Raw genomic sequence first — 12,400 nt, 5'->3', positions numbered from 1 at the left:
TGCTTTAGTGTGGCTGAAACGGGGCTTAGACTAAATAATTATTCGTTTAAGGGGTTAAACGACTTAGTGTAGATATGGCCTAAGACACGATGACTATGCCAGCGATTCTCAAACAGTGCAGGGGTCGGGAATCACGAAAGCCAAATATTTTAAAATGTATTTCCGTGAGAGCCATATAATATTTTTTAACACTGAATATGACTAAATGCGTGCATTTTTAAGTAAGACCAACATTTTTAGAGCATAATATGTCACTTATTATTTTTTAATAACATTGTTATTCTGAAGCTAGCCAATAATAAATAAAATACTTCTTACCATTAATGCGACTTCTTCAACAGGTGCGGTAGAAAACGGATGGATGGATTAAAATGCATGAGAATGTTTTATATTTTGAATGTTATTTTTAACACTGTGATTACCAGAGGAATTATTTATTACTTATCGTGTTAAGCAATGTCTGCTAAGATGTATCTGAGAGCCAGATGCAGTCATCAAAAGAGCCACATCTGGCTCGAGAGCCATAGGTTCCCTACCCCTGATCTAATGGAACGCCACAGAATCACTTAATTAAATATTCAAACACAGTGTTACTGTTCAGACTGTGTGTAATTTTACAGTGGCCAAAAATAATAAAAATACTTGTTAAATAAAACTTCTGCTTTGTTTTCAATTAATATTTAGGCCTACTATGCTACTGTATTTTAATGTGAAGTGAATTATATTTATACAGCGCTTTTTCTCTAGTGACTCAAAGCGCTTTACATAGAGAAAATGGTGGTCAACATAGTGGTACTTGGAGAGCCAAGTGTTTTCTGAGGTGGTACTTGGTGAAACACGTTTGAGAACCGCTGCTCTAGGCTTTTGAATATTATATTTTTTATGTACAAATTGATGGATAACTTGCTTTTAAATTATAAATCATAAGGGATTTTAATCTACATTTAAAACACTTCCTTGTGGTCGAAATCAGTTATTCTCAAACTGTGGTATGCGTATCACTAGTACGCCAAATAATCACTTAATTAAATATTCAAACACAGTGTTACTGTTCAAACTGTGTGTAATGTTACAGTGGCCCAAAATATTAAATATACTTGTTCAATAAAACCTCTGCCTTATTAATGAATACTTAGGCCTACTGCACCATAATGTTAGTGTACCATAATGTTAGTCATTATGGTACTTGGAGCGCCAATTGTTTTCTGAGGCGGTACTTGGTGAAAAACGTTTGAGAACCACAATGTATTGGATATGCTTCGGTGTCAATTTTTTGTAAAATTTTGCTCCACAGTCATTTTCATGACTCATTTTTTTGAGTCTCTCTGCAAAATGTTTGATTCTAGAGACGTTCCCAGAATGCAAATGAGACCACACCCCACCTTTTCTTTTTTATATATTTACATTTTTTTTTGCATGATCAGATAATATTAAAGTTTATAAGACACGCAATGGTATGCAGTACATGCACTTTTTCAGTCAAAAAATTTACAGGTTTTTGCAGGCCACGTTAAAAGATGTGGCAAGACACATCTGGCCTCGACCGCCTTAGAACACTAAACAATAAATCCCCAAATATTAGTGTTTCCACCATGCAGGTATTGAAAAAAACACTAAAATACGATAGATAACCAATACTATTTTATAGAAATGTATAACACAAAAGGCATGCTGGGAAGCCCACATACACGGTCATGTGTAAGTGATTGTTTCAATACACTCATAATGTATGTGGTGCAGTTACATTATGTTTGATCAATGATTAAGGGAGGTATTTCATTATATATCAGATCATACTTCATACTGGTTTGCAAAAGGGAAAGTAAACGTCACAGTAATACAATACAAACATCAAGTAAACCAATAACAAGGCAGTACTGTAGCAACATATACATTGCACAGGCTGTATCTGAGTGTCAATTACTTTTGTATGGGCACAATTATTCAGTTTTTTACTTTTTGTGGGTGATCTAAGAAAATATCCTTTGTGAATAGCAGGCATTACTGTACTGCAGCCTTATACACGGTCGCTCAATTAACCTTCAAAGACTTCTTTGTCCTCTAAATGGGAGCAGATCTGCTGCAATATGTGAACATCTCATTTGTTGAGAGCAGACCTTTGTCACCATGTGGCCTTATTACACATTATTTTGTACAAAACCCCAAACCAGTGAAGTTGGCACATTGTGTAATTCGTAAATAAAAACAGAATACAATGATTTGCAAATCCTTTTCAACTTATATTCAATTGAATAGATTGCAAAGACAAGATATTTAATGTTCGAACTGAGAAACGTATTTTTTTTGCAAATAATCATTAACTTAGAATTTAATGGCAGCAGCACATTGCAAAAAAGTTGGCACAGGGGCATTTTTACCACTGTGTTACATGGCCTTTCCTTTTAACAACACTCAGTAAACGTTTGGGAACTGAGGAGACCAACTTTTGAAGCTTTTCAGGTGGAATTCTTTCCCATTCTTTCTTGATGTACAGCTTAAGTTGTTCAACAGTCCGGGGTCTCTGTTGTGGTATTTTAGGCTTCATAATGCGCCACACATTTTCAATGGGACACAGGTCTGGACTACAGGCAGGCCAGTCTAGTACCCGCACTCTTTTACTATGAAGCCACACTGTTGTAACACGTGGCTTGGCATTGTCTTGCTGAAATAAGCAGGGGCGTCCATGATAACGTTGCTTGAATGGCAACATGTTGCTCCAAAACCTGTATGTACCTTTCAGCATTAATGGTGCCTTCACAGATGTGTAAGTTACCTATGCCTTGGGCACTAATACACCCCCATACCATCACAGATGCTGGCCTTTGAAATTTGCGCCTAGAACAGTCCGGATGGTTCTTTTCCTCTTTGGTCCGGAGGACACAACGTCCACTGTTTCCAAAAACAATTTGAAATGTGGACTCGTCAGACCACAGAACACTTTTCCACTTTGCATCAGTCCATCTTAGATGAGCTAGGGCCCAGCGAAGCCGGCAACATTTGTGGGTGTTGTTGATAAATGGATTTCACTTTGCGTGGTTGAGTTTTAACTTGCACTTACAGATGTATTTTTGATTGATTGATTGAAACTTTTATTAGTAGATCGCACAGTACAGTACATATACCGTACAATTGACCACTAAATGGTAATTTAGTGGTAATTTACACAACATGCCAACTTCACTTGGTTTTGGGTTTTGTAGTACTTATTCAAAACCTCACGTGTGCTGTATCAGACTACTTTTGTCAAATAAATGGAGAAATTATGTGCAAATATTGAGGCAGCACAGCGAGTTTTTAGAATATTTTCAAACAAACATTGCATTGTCCTAAGGCAAGAGGTTAATGGGTTCAAGAAGAACTAGTCAGCTGGTTGCCATTGAACTACTTTTCCTGGGCTGTACTGAGAGAGGCTCAAGGGGGGAGGAGCAATCGTAGTCATTATTCGTTTCCTCTCATGACACAAGACACTCCCTCTTCCTGCAGGATGCTCAGCTACTTGCACATTTTCTCTCAGCAAAAAACAGTCAAGATCTTATTACTGAGACACTGAACAGAAAATGTGATTAAGACACACTTCTGGTAGATTCTATTAAAACTGTCTGCAGCTCACTACAGTGCCATCTGCAGGGAACACACTAGGATGCAGCAGGAACATGTTCTTAAATCCAACATCCACTATTATTTATTATGTTAAATGCAGGGACGTGCACATGATTATAGAGGGGCAGGGGCTCAAAGTCAGAAAAGGGCAGGATTTTTTTTTTTGGTCCTTTACACAATATGGAAATTAATGTCAAATTAAATTTGCTAATAGGAAGCTAACTACTTAGCTGTGTGTCCTTTGTAGGTAAAAGCGATTGCCATGTCTTTTGTGTCAACAAATGATGGTCATAATGAGTTAATTCACATTATCATAGGCTTGGAAGACATGAAAAGCAACAAAACACTGGTTTATTATTAGGCTATTTATTGTTAAAGATAAGCACTTTAATATCGAACATTGAACAGTGCAACATGAACTTTGAAAAAAAATAAATACCCAAATGGAAAAAACTTCAATGTGAAAATCTGTCCTTCTTCCCTTAACTTGATGAAAACACCATCAAGTTGTAACTTATGGTCTTTCTCACTTAATGCTCAGACTAAACAACTGAAACGCAATACAGGGCCAAAAATATGGACCAGGGGCCAGTAGAGGGCTGTATCCTTTCTTTTTTTGGCATTGTGCTGCAGGCATAATCAACATGAATCAAGTTTAAACACAGGTGGTAATATTCCTAACAGATAACCTACATCTTATATCCCCAGAATGCTGAAATTATTATTATTATTATTAATAATAATAATAATTATTATTATTATCATTATCATTATTATTATTCTTATTATTGTTATTATTATCATTATTATTATTATTATTTTGTTAACCCACACAGTAATAGCAAAGTCACAATAAACTTTATATCTAAAACTTTACTGTGAGAAAAATGTGATCCGCCGTAAACACAGTGCATTATATTTTGAAAATTAACCCGGTGTTTTATTTTGTATTTTGTACACTATTCCTGTCCCGCACGATCCGCTCTGCTCTGTGCGGAATTGATGTGCCGTGCTCAATTGATGCGCCGTGCTCCGACGTCCGGCAAAAACAGAAGCTGACACATTGAATAATAGAATAATACAGCGTTTTTCTGAAATATTACCCATATTAGATGCTGAATAAGTGGACGGCGACATGACCATAACTCACAGGATCAAGTTGCTCCACCGTCACGTCTCAGGGGCGCAGTAACTTGGCTCTCTCTCCTCACTCACTCGCACTCTCTCTCTCTCTCTCTGGCGGAAGCGGCAGGCTCAAACAACCCGGTATTACAAGAAAACGTGGAGTTTTTGTACCGCTGGTTTTTTTTGTTTTTTGTTTTTTACACCCCTGACAGGAATTTTATTAATGTTGTTTAAAGAAAAAAAAACACGAAAAAAAAAAACACACACAGGCAGAGAGCACTTTTTAAGACGAGGCAAAAAAGGGCAGGGGCTCAAGCACCCGTAGGGCCCTATGTGTGCACGTGCCTGGTTAAATGTATGTATATTTTTCAAAGTTTACACATTTGATATTAATGTGAGTACAATGTTTTATTACTGCTATTAACTATCAAGTTGCTCTATACATTTGCCTTTACAAAAGCTTATAGATTGACACTTTCATTTACAATGCTGTGGAACTAAATATTAGTTGTTTCCTATATTTTATGCCTTTTAAGTGGTTGAATGTATAAGACATATATAATATTCTAAAATATTGGAATCACCACTCAGTATGTTGCAATGCACTTCTATACCACAAATAAATGTTTTGTCAATCAAAAGTATCAGCATTATCTTTGTCACGACACACTTTTTGATAGATTTAGCGCTTACTAAAATTGTGCAGGTGTACTAAAAATAGTGAGAGTATCAATAAAGACACATGAAATAAGGAAAAGCAACATTCTCAAGAACAATAAGTGGATCAATTATTGCAAATGTCTTTCAATAAACATAAATATTTACATTATAAATTCACAGTAAATTACCGGGTAATAATTGTATTGCTTTCACAGTAACATTTACAGTCATTTTTGGTGAAATATCTCAATAGTAATTTACTGTAACTTCACAGTTGTTACATTATTGTGATTTACTGTAAAACCACAAGTACATATTGAAATTATTTAGTTAATTATCAATAAAGTTACAATCACATGTTGTAACTTTACAGTTAACTACAATAAAGTTTCAATGACATGCTGTAACTTTACTTGTAATTACAATAAAGTTACAATTACATGTTGTAATGTTACAGTTTTAATTTTACTTTTAATAATTACAATAAAGTTAGAATGACATGTTGTAACTTTAAAGTTTTAATTTTACATTTAATAATGACAATAAACTTACAATGACATGCTGTAAATTTACAGTTAATTACAATGACGTTACAATGACAGGTAACTTTACTTAATTACATTTACAATTACATGTTGTAACTTTACATATAATTACAATGACATGTTGTAACTTTACAGTTAATTACAATAAAGTTACAATGACATGTAACTCCACAATTACAATTTTACAGTTAATAACAATAAAGTTACATTTATATGTTGTGACTTTACAGCTGTGATTGTACAGTTAATTAAGTGTTTAAATGCAGAATTACAGTGCCTTGTTGTACTTATGTCACAAATTACCTGTAGTTTTACATATTTATGATGAAAATAATGCAATTATTAATATAACATTCTACACATTTGACTTGGAAACCTCTTGTAGAATAAAACACTTTTATTTAGACTAATACAATTAATAAGTGTTAAAAAAAAAAAGGTTGGAAAAGCTCAGAGTACAGAAATGTTGGGCCGTTTGGTAAGTGGAGTCTTTTTCAGAGCAGAAAAATGACATGTCACTTCCCCCTGTCAACCCACGCAAAGAAATTACACCGAGCCTCCTTATTGGTGGAGTGCCCCTGAGGGCGGGCGCACACAAAGAACTGTCGGCCCATGTTTGGTCCTTCCTTCTTAACAGTACGCAGCACACAGGGCTCACCATGAACCTTGCAGGCGGGTGGCGGGGGTGGCCCGTGAAGGACCGACTTCCAGAACACTAATGAGGCTCCTTTGCTGCCATGTGGGTTAGATGTTTGTGTCCGCTGCTGTTCGTCTTGGGTGGAGCTGTGAATCTGTGACGAAACCTCCTGCACAAGCCCAGAGCCGTCTTGTTTCAATAGGCCATCCTGATTTGGGGGTGCTTTTGAGGACTTTTGTTGGGCGCCAACTTCACTCAGGCCCAGATGTTTTTCATTTTTTGGTTTAAAAAAGGCAAGAAGATTCCCTTGCTGCTTTGAAGAAGTCTTAACTGTTTTGGCCTTTTTGCTCTTCTGCACAGCAGAATCTATGTTCAGTATTCGTTTTGTATCAAGTGTGTTAATGTTCTCCCTCCGTTCCCCTTCATCTTGAGATCCAGGTAATGGATCCCTTGGCTTTTGCTCCACTTTAACAAGAAAGCGTGAGAGTTTCTGCTGTTTTCCTGCAAACTCAGGCAGGTAGCAGGTAGAAAGAGGGGGAGGCTTGGAGCTGGGCAGCAGGGAGCACCTGAGTGCCCCCCATACGGGGCAGTGGTCCGAACCCTCCACCTCCGGCATGATGTCGACTTCAGCGAACTGCTCCTTTGCTAGCTGATCATTCGCAAAGATGTAGTCAATGCGTGTGCCGTAGTTGGTCTGGCGTGCCCCCGTGAGAGTGGACCAGCATGTGAAAGCGCCGGTGCGGGTTGGGTGGAAAAAACGAAAGGTGTCGACAAACTGTCCATCTTGGAGAAACTCTGGTGTTGACTCGGACACTTTTTCATCCCTTAAAAAGCTGTTAAGCCACTTCCTCCCAGGGTTGTCCTCAAAGTCATCCTGAGGTATGAGAGAAACTATTATTCCATATTTTATATACTGTAAAATACAAGCATATTCTAAATTAAAACTATTCAGTGTTAATACATTGAACATTACAGTGAAATCACATGTACTATACCAAAATAGGCCATTGCATCACATTCTCATACATATTCTGTCAAATATAGTCTGAATCACAGACTAATATTGTGTGTAAGAAAAGGTCAACATAGCAACACTGTCCTTGGTAGAAGTTTACATTCTTTGGGTGCTGCTATACAGTGGTAACCTGACTCTCGCCAGATCCTTGTAGTTCGCTGAATTCCACACAAGGATCTGGGACTTCTCAATAGGAGATGTATTTCAGAAGGCAGGGCCTTATAAAAAAATCATTGTATGTGATTGGATAAACCACTTGTCCGTTATCTTGAATGACGTGCAACTTCAACCACTCACATCGAAATCAACCCGTGACGCTGATGAGAGCGACGCTCGGAAATCCAAAACAGAACAGCCGACATATTGGATAATGACAGAGCGAAAAGTTAGAGAAACTTTTACTGAAACAACGCAGCAATTTCAGTAGACGATCGATGTCGCAAAACAGTTGCAATAGCAGAATCAATGTCAGCACACGACTCCTCGCTGCGTGCCGCCATTGTTGTTTGAATCAAACAGTCGCTTCAGCGCTATGTCACATCTATGAAATCCCGCCCGGCGATCCTGATTGGTTCATTATTTTTTGCTATCTTGAAGGAGTTTGCAATGCCCTCGATCCCAGATCTTTGTGTGGAGCTCAGCGAACGACAAGGGTCTGGCGAGAGTCAGGTTAATACAGTGGTACCTCAACTTAAGAGTGCCCAAACATACACTAAGTCTTTTGAGATAAGAGTTGTCTCTTGGCTAATTGTTGTGCTTCAAGTTGCAAACAAAAATTGTTGTTACAAGCATCTCCGCCATTAGTTGGCGTAGCAAATGTCACAGTGATCCCCGTAAGATCTGCCCAAAACATATGGTCTTACTGGCTAGCATTAGCTTATAGCTAGAGATGGACATAACTTTATTTTTCCAAGCATGTGAAGGAAGAAAGTGAGTGTGAAGGACAGTGCTGATAAGGAGTGAAAGACAGTGGTTGAATTAAAGAAATAAATCATCAAAAACATGCCAAAGCGTGTCGCCAACTTGGCAAAGCAATTTGAGCGTATCACTGCTAGTCTGCACCATACTGGAGCAGAATGAGTCTGGTGCCAGCCAAGAACGTTAGAATAATATCAAAACGGCAGACATTTATTAATGAAAATATGGAAAAGCTGAGAATGTGTTTGACAGAGAAGCAACTTACAGGAGATACCGTAGAAGTTCACTCTCGAAGGTAAATGTTCTATGACCTCATAAAAGTACTGCAGTTGTTTGTACTACATTCCATTGTATTGTTTTATATAATATGTATTGTCTAAACATGTGCTCTTCTTTTTAAAAATCATGTTACATGTTGTGCTGGTTTTTTTTAGGTTCGGGGGCAAGCACCAATTCAATTGATTTCAGTGTGCTTCAATGGGAGACGTTGATTTGAGATGCAATGTTTTAAATTAAGAGCTACTGTATGTTTATTTCGCATCAAAATACTTACAATTTCACTGGGGTCACAGTGGTCAATTGGGCGATGAGATGTGTTTACATCCCCTAAAACAATGACATGGCTAGAAAACAGAAAAAAATATGATAAATATTAACAGTCCAATAAAATGCAAAACATGGTTGTACCAGCAACGTGGCCTTAGAGCCAAACATGAGAACATGTCTCATCTACCTCACTTTTTTGCTTCACTTTTGAGGGTTTTTTTAAGTTTTGGATTTTCTTGACATTATAAAGCAAAATCCCCCCCACCCCCCCTCCATGCAGGTGGGTGCAGAGTTACAGTGTTTATGTAGAAAGTAGATAAAGTGCACAACAGGGCTTGAAATTGTGACGTGGAAACGCATTGCATTGTGGGTCTTGCTGTCTCTGAATCGCTTATCAAATAAAATCATCATTCTCTTTACATGATTTTATTTGACTTCCAGTGTGAAAAAAAAGCCAAAGAAAGTCGGGCTATGAAGCCAATAAAGAGATAGCAGCTGTGAGACGATCAAACATAACTTTTAATGCCATATAGTACATGTTGGTGTGTTTAAGGCATTTTCAGACTGGTAAGTTTGAATCAAAGCATGCTGTATTTAGTTACACACCTAGCATTTAGTAGGCTGTTAGCGTTAGCCAAGATAGCTACGGGCGACAAACATCGTACAGTTTAATTTTAGTCTTTAATAAAATTTTGATTTTGATTACGGCTTCTCACGTTCATGAAAATATAATACAAAAAAAAAAAGATTAATTGGTCGCAGAGTTTGTGATGGTGAAACAGAGGAGTGAATGTCGTCTATTAAAAGTCTGGGATCTCACCATGGTTGCTACTTATTTGACAAAGTGATAGTTTGCCTAATCAACAATCACTCAACAAAAAAATTAAAGGCAATTAATTTTCCCATATACTCAACCGCGGACAGAGTCACAGAATTGGCCAATAAAGCGGAATTTGCTGTTAAACACAGAATATCAGGGAAATTGACATACATGTAAGTGAAATGCAGTCATTGTGAAGAGAAGGATTAATTGTTTGGGAAAACGTTGTGTTCGGGACCCCTCATTTATCCCCGCCACACTCAACCACCCTGTCCTGAACAAAACAAAGTGTAGACGGCCCCTTGAAACAGTGACTAAACTACAAACCTAAAGCGGGCAAGAACAACACACACCCACAACACATCTCATCTGCTGGTGTTATTGTGAACGACATCATGGATGTAAGATCAATGTACAAACAGCAGTCGCAACTTGAGGGGTTCTATTTTTTACAGCCTCAGATTGTCTCCTTAATAGTCAAACTGCAGCATGGCACACTTCCTCCCTTTACAATAATAGCACGGTGCACCACTGACTGCGCTAACAAAATAAAGGTTTCAAAAAAATACCTTACACAAGTATTATGTACTTAAAGCACTTATTGATGCATTTACTAGATGATTATGCTTTGACCTAAAATACTGGTATAAATTGTCTAAAGATGTATTGCACCAATAAATGTAAAAGATTTTTGCATTTAATTAAGAAATATTAAATAAAAAATGTAATTTGACACAAAAGAACATACTCTGTGGTGGTAAAATGAGTGTAAAAGGTAAAAAACGGAATTAAAAACAATTAAGACGGAAAAAAGGAATTTTGTTTTTATATTGTTATAGTTGTAAATGTATTGTTACTACTACTATTATTAATTTACTTGCTGTGGTTTATTCGTTACTAATTTATATCAGTTTTTTTCCTAACTATATTTAAAGTAGAGTTTTTGTGGTACAATAAATACTCATGTTTTCAAATGAATGAATAATTTTGTGATTCATCGTGATTAGAATATCAACCAAAATACCCAACCGGTAGGAGGCCATGCGGAAGAGCCAGGATATGTTGGGGGGATTATAGGCTGGAATATACTCTCGCGTCACGTAACTTGCGTCCCCCCGACGGCGTCTTGCTTGATTTATAGTTCTTCCGTGGGTGGTGGTGCCAGACTTGTGATTCTCTTCCAAAACACTAAGAAACAGTGTCTCCAGAAGGAGCAACTGCAGCTGTTGTTGATTACATACTGTGTGTTTCCTTCTAGTGCAGAGTGACGTTAACCACTGAACCACAACATCAACGTCTAAACTGGAACTAATTATTCACAATCATCAGTTCACTTTTAATGGACGTTTTACTTATAAACCAGAGGAAAAAACGTTCGCGAAAATAGACTGTGCAACTTCTGAACGACTCGCGGCAGAGGACGCTATTATTATCTGCAATGCTGTTCGGTCATTCGGGACATGGGACAAGAGAGAGCTAACATGCAATTGTAAATAAACCAAAAACGGTTAAATAACTATTGTAAGTTAACGACATGCTGGTGTTAATCTGTATGGTCATGTTCAGAGTTCACAAATGTTTCTAAGTATACCGTTTCTGAAAGATTATTGACGGAGAATGAGAAGTGTTGCATGTGAGAGAAAAGATGTGTGCACATGAGAAAGAATATGTGTCTGAATTGAACCTGTTGTTAGCACAAGATTGACAATAAAAGTTGAAAAGAGTGTCGTACTATGTGACTTCTTCCAAGCGCAACGACAACACAATACACTGAAAAACGACACATACAGTACCGGTAATTATTTTAAGCGTGCACTGAGATATTATGTACACAATATCAGTTTTCATGCAAACGTTTAATCACTGTAGTTTAATACTGGTGGGCAAACATTTTACTCTAGTTTGATCACATTTGGATGGATTTCTTTTAGGAGCAGAATGCGATGAAAGGGTTGAAATTTCTATTGGCACATGTGCGACACTGCAAATACACTATTGTTTCATTACTGTTGAAAAATAAAATAATATAATATTGAACCTTTGCATATCTCTCCCCAAACAAAATATGTTGCTTATCAATTTGACATATATGTGTGTAAAACAAAGTAGATGTATGTTGGATGATCTCTCACCTCCCCTTTTTCAGTAAAGTCTCAGCTCGACTCTGTAGCAGCTTGTAGAACTGAAGTTTAAACTGTTTTCTCTCTGGCTTTTCCGGGTCGGCACGGGGACAGTAAACATTTATAACAGTCACCGTTTGTATGCTATCTGAACACCTGCAATGATCAAAAAACAGTCAATAGCAAATACAAACATCAATATACATCTGCTTACATGCTCTTACTTGACTTTGTGTTGTGTGATGATGGCTCGTCCTTCGTTGTCTAAAAGCTGCAGCTCCTCATCAGTGAAGGCAGAGTGGTTACCGTAGCAACCAACGGCACCCTCATGATTGGTCAGCAGACCGGTGAGCCCCTCCTCAGCAGCAAATGGTGTAGCACTGTCTTTACAGTATGTGGCGACCCCTGAGCACA

General features: G+C 37.5%; 1 protein-coding gene across 1 annotated transcript in view; it reads right to left on the bottom strand.

Moving 5' to 3' along the window:
• Window positions 1-6,309: 6,309 nt before the first annotated feature.
• The window catches only part of apex2 (APEX nuclease (apurinic/apyrimidinic endonuclease) 2), a 10,661-nt gene continuing 4,570 nt past the window's right edge, over window positions 6,310-12,400 (bottom strand). Inside the window, exons 3-6 of the mRNA XM_062053352.1 lie at window positions 12,211-12,391; window positions 11,999-12,142; window positions 9,054-9,123; window positions 6,310-7,441 (exon numbers count right to left, since the gene is read on the bottom strand). Coding sequence (XP_061909336.1) covers window positions 6,446-7,441; window positions 9,054-9,123; window positions 11,999-12,142; window positions 12,211-12,391 — 1,391 coding nt within the window. The 3' untranslated portion in view covers window positions 6,310-6,445. The remainder of the gene's footprint in view (window positions 7,442-9,053; window positions 9,124-11,998; window positions 12,143-12,210; window positions 12,392-12,400) is intronic.

Source organism: Entelurus aequoreus, linkage group LG07 (assembly GCF_033978785.1).
Source record: "Entelurus aequoreus isolate RoL-2023_Sb linkage group LG07, RoL_Eaeq_v1.1, whole genome shotgun sequence".
NCBI classification, from domain to species: domain Eukaryota; kingdom Metazoa; phylum Chordata; class Actinopteri; order Syngnathiformes; family Syngnathidae; genus Entelurus; species Entelurus aequoreus.
The sequence above is the reverse complement of the archived record's forward strand: the minus strand, read 5'-3'. Positions and strand labels throughout refer to the sequence as shown.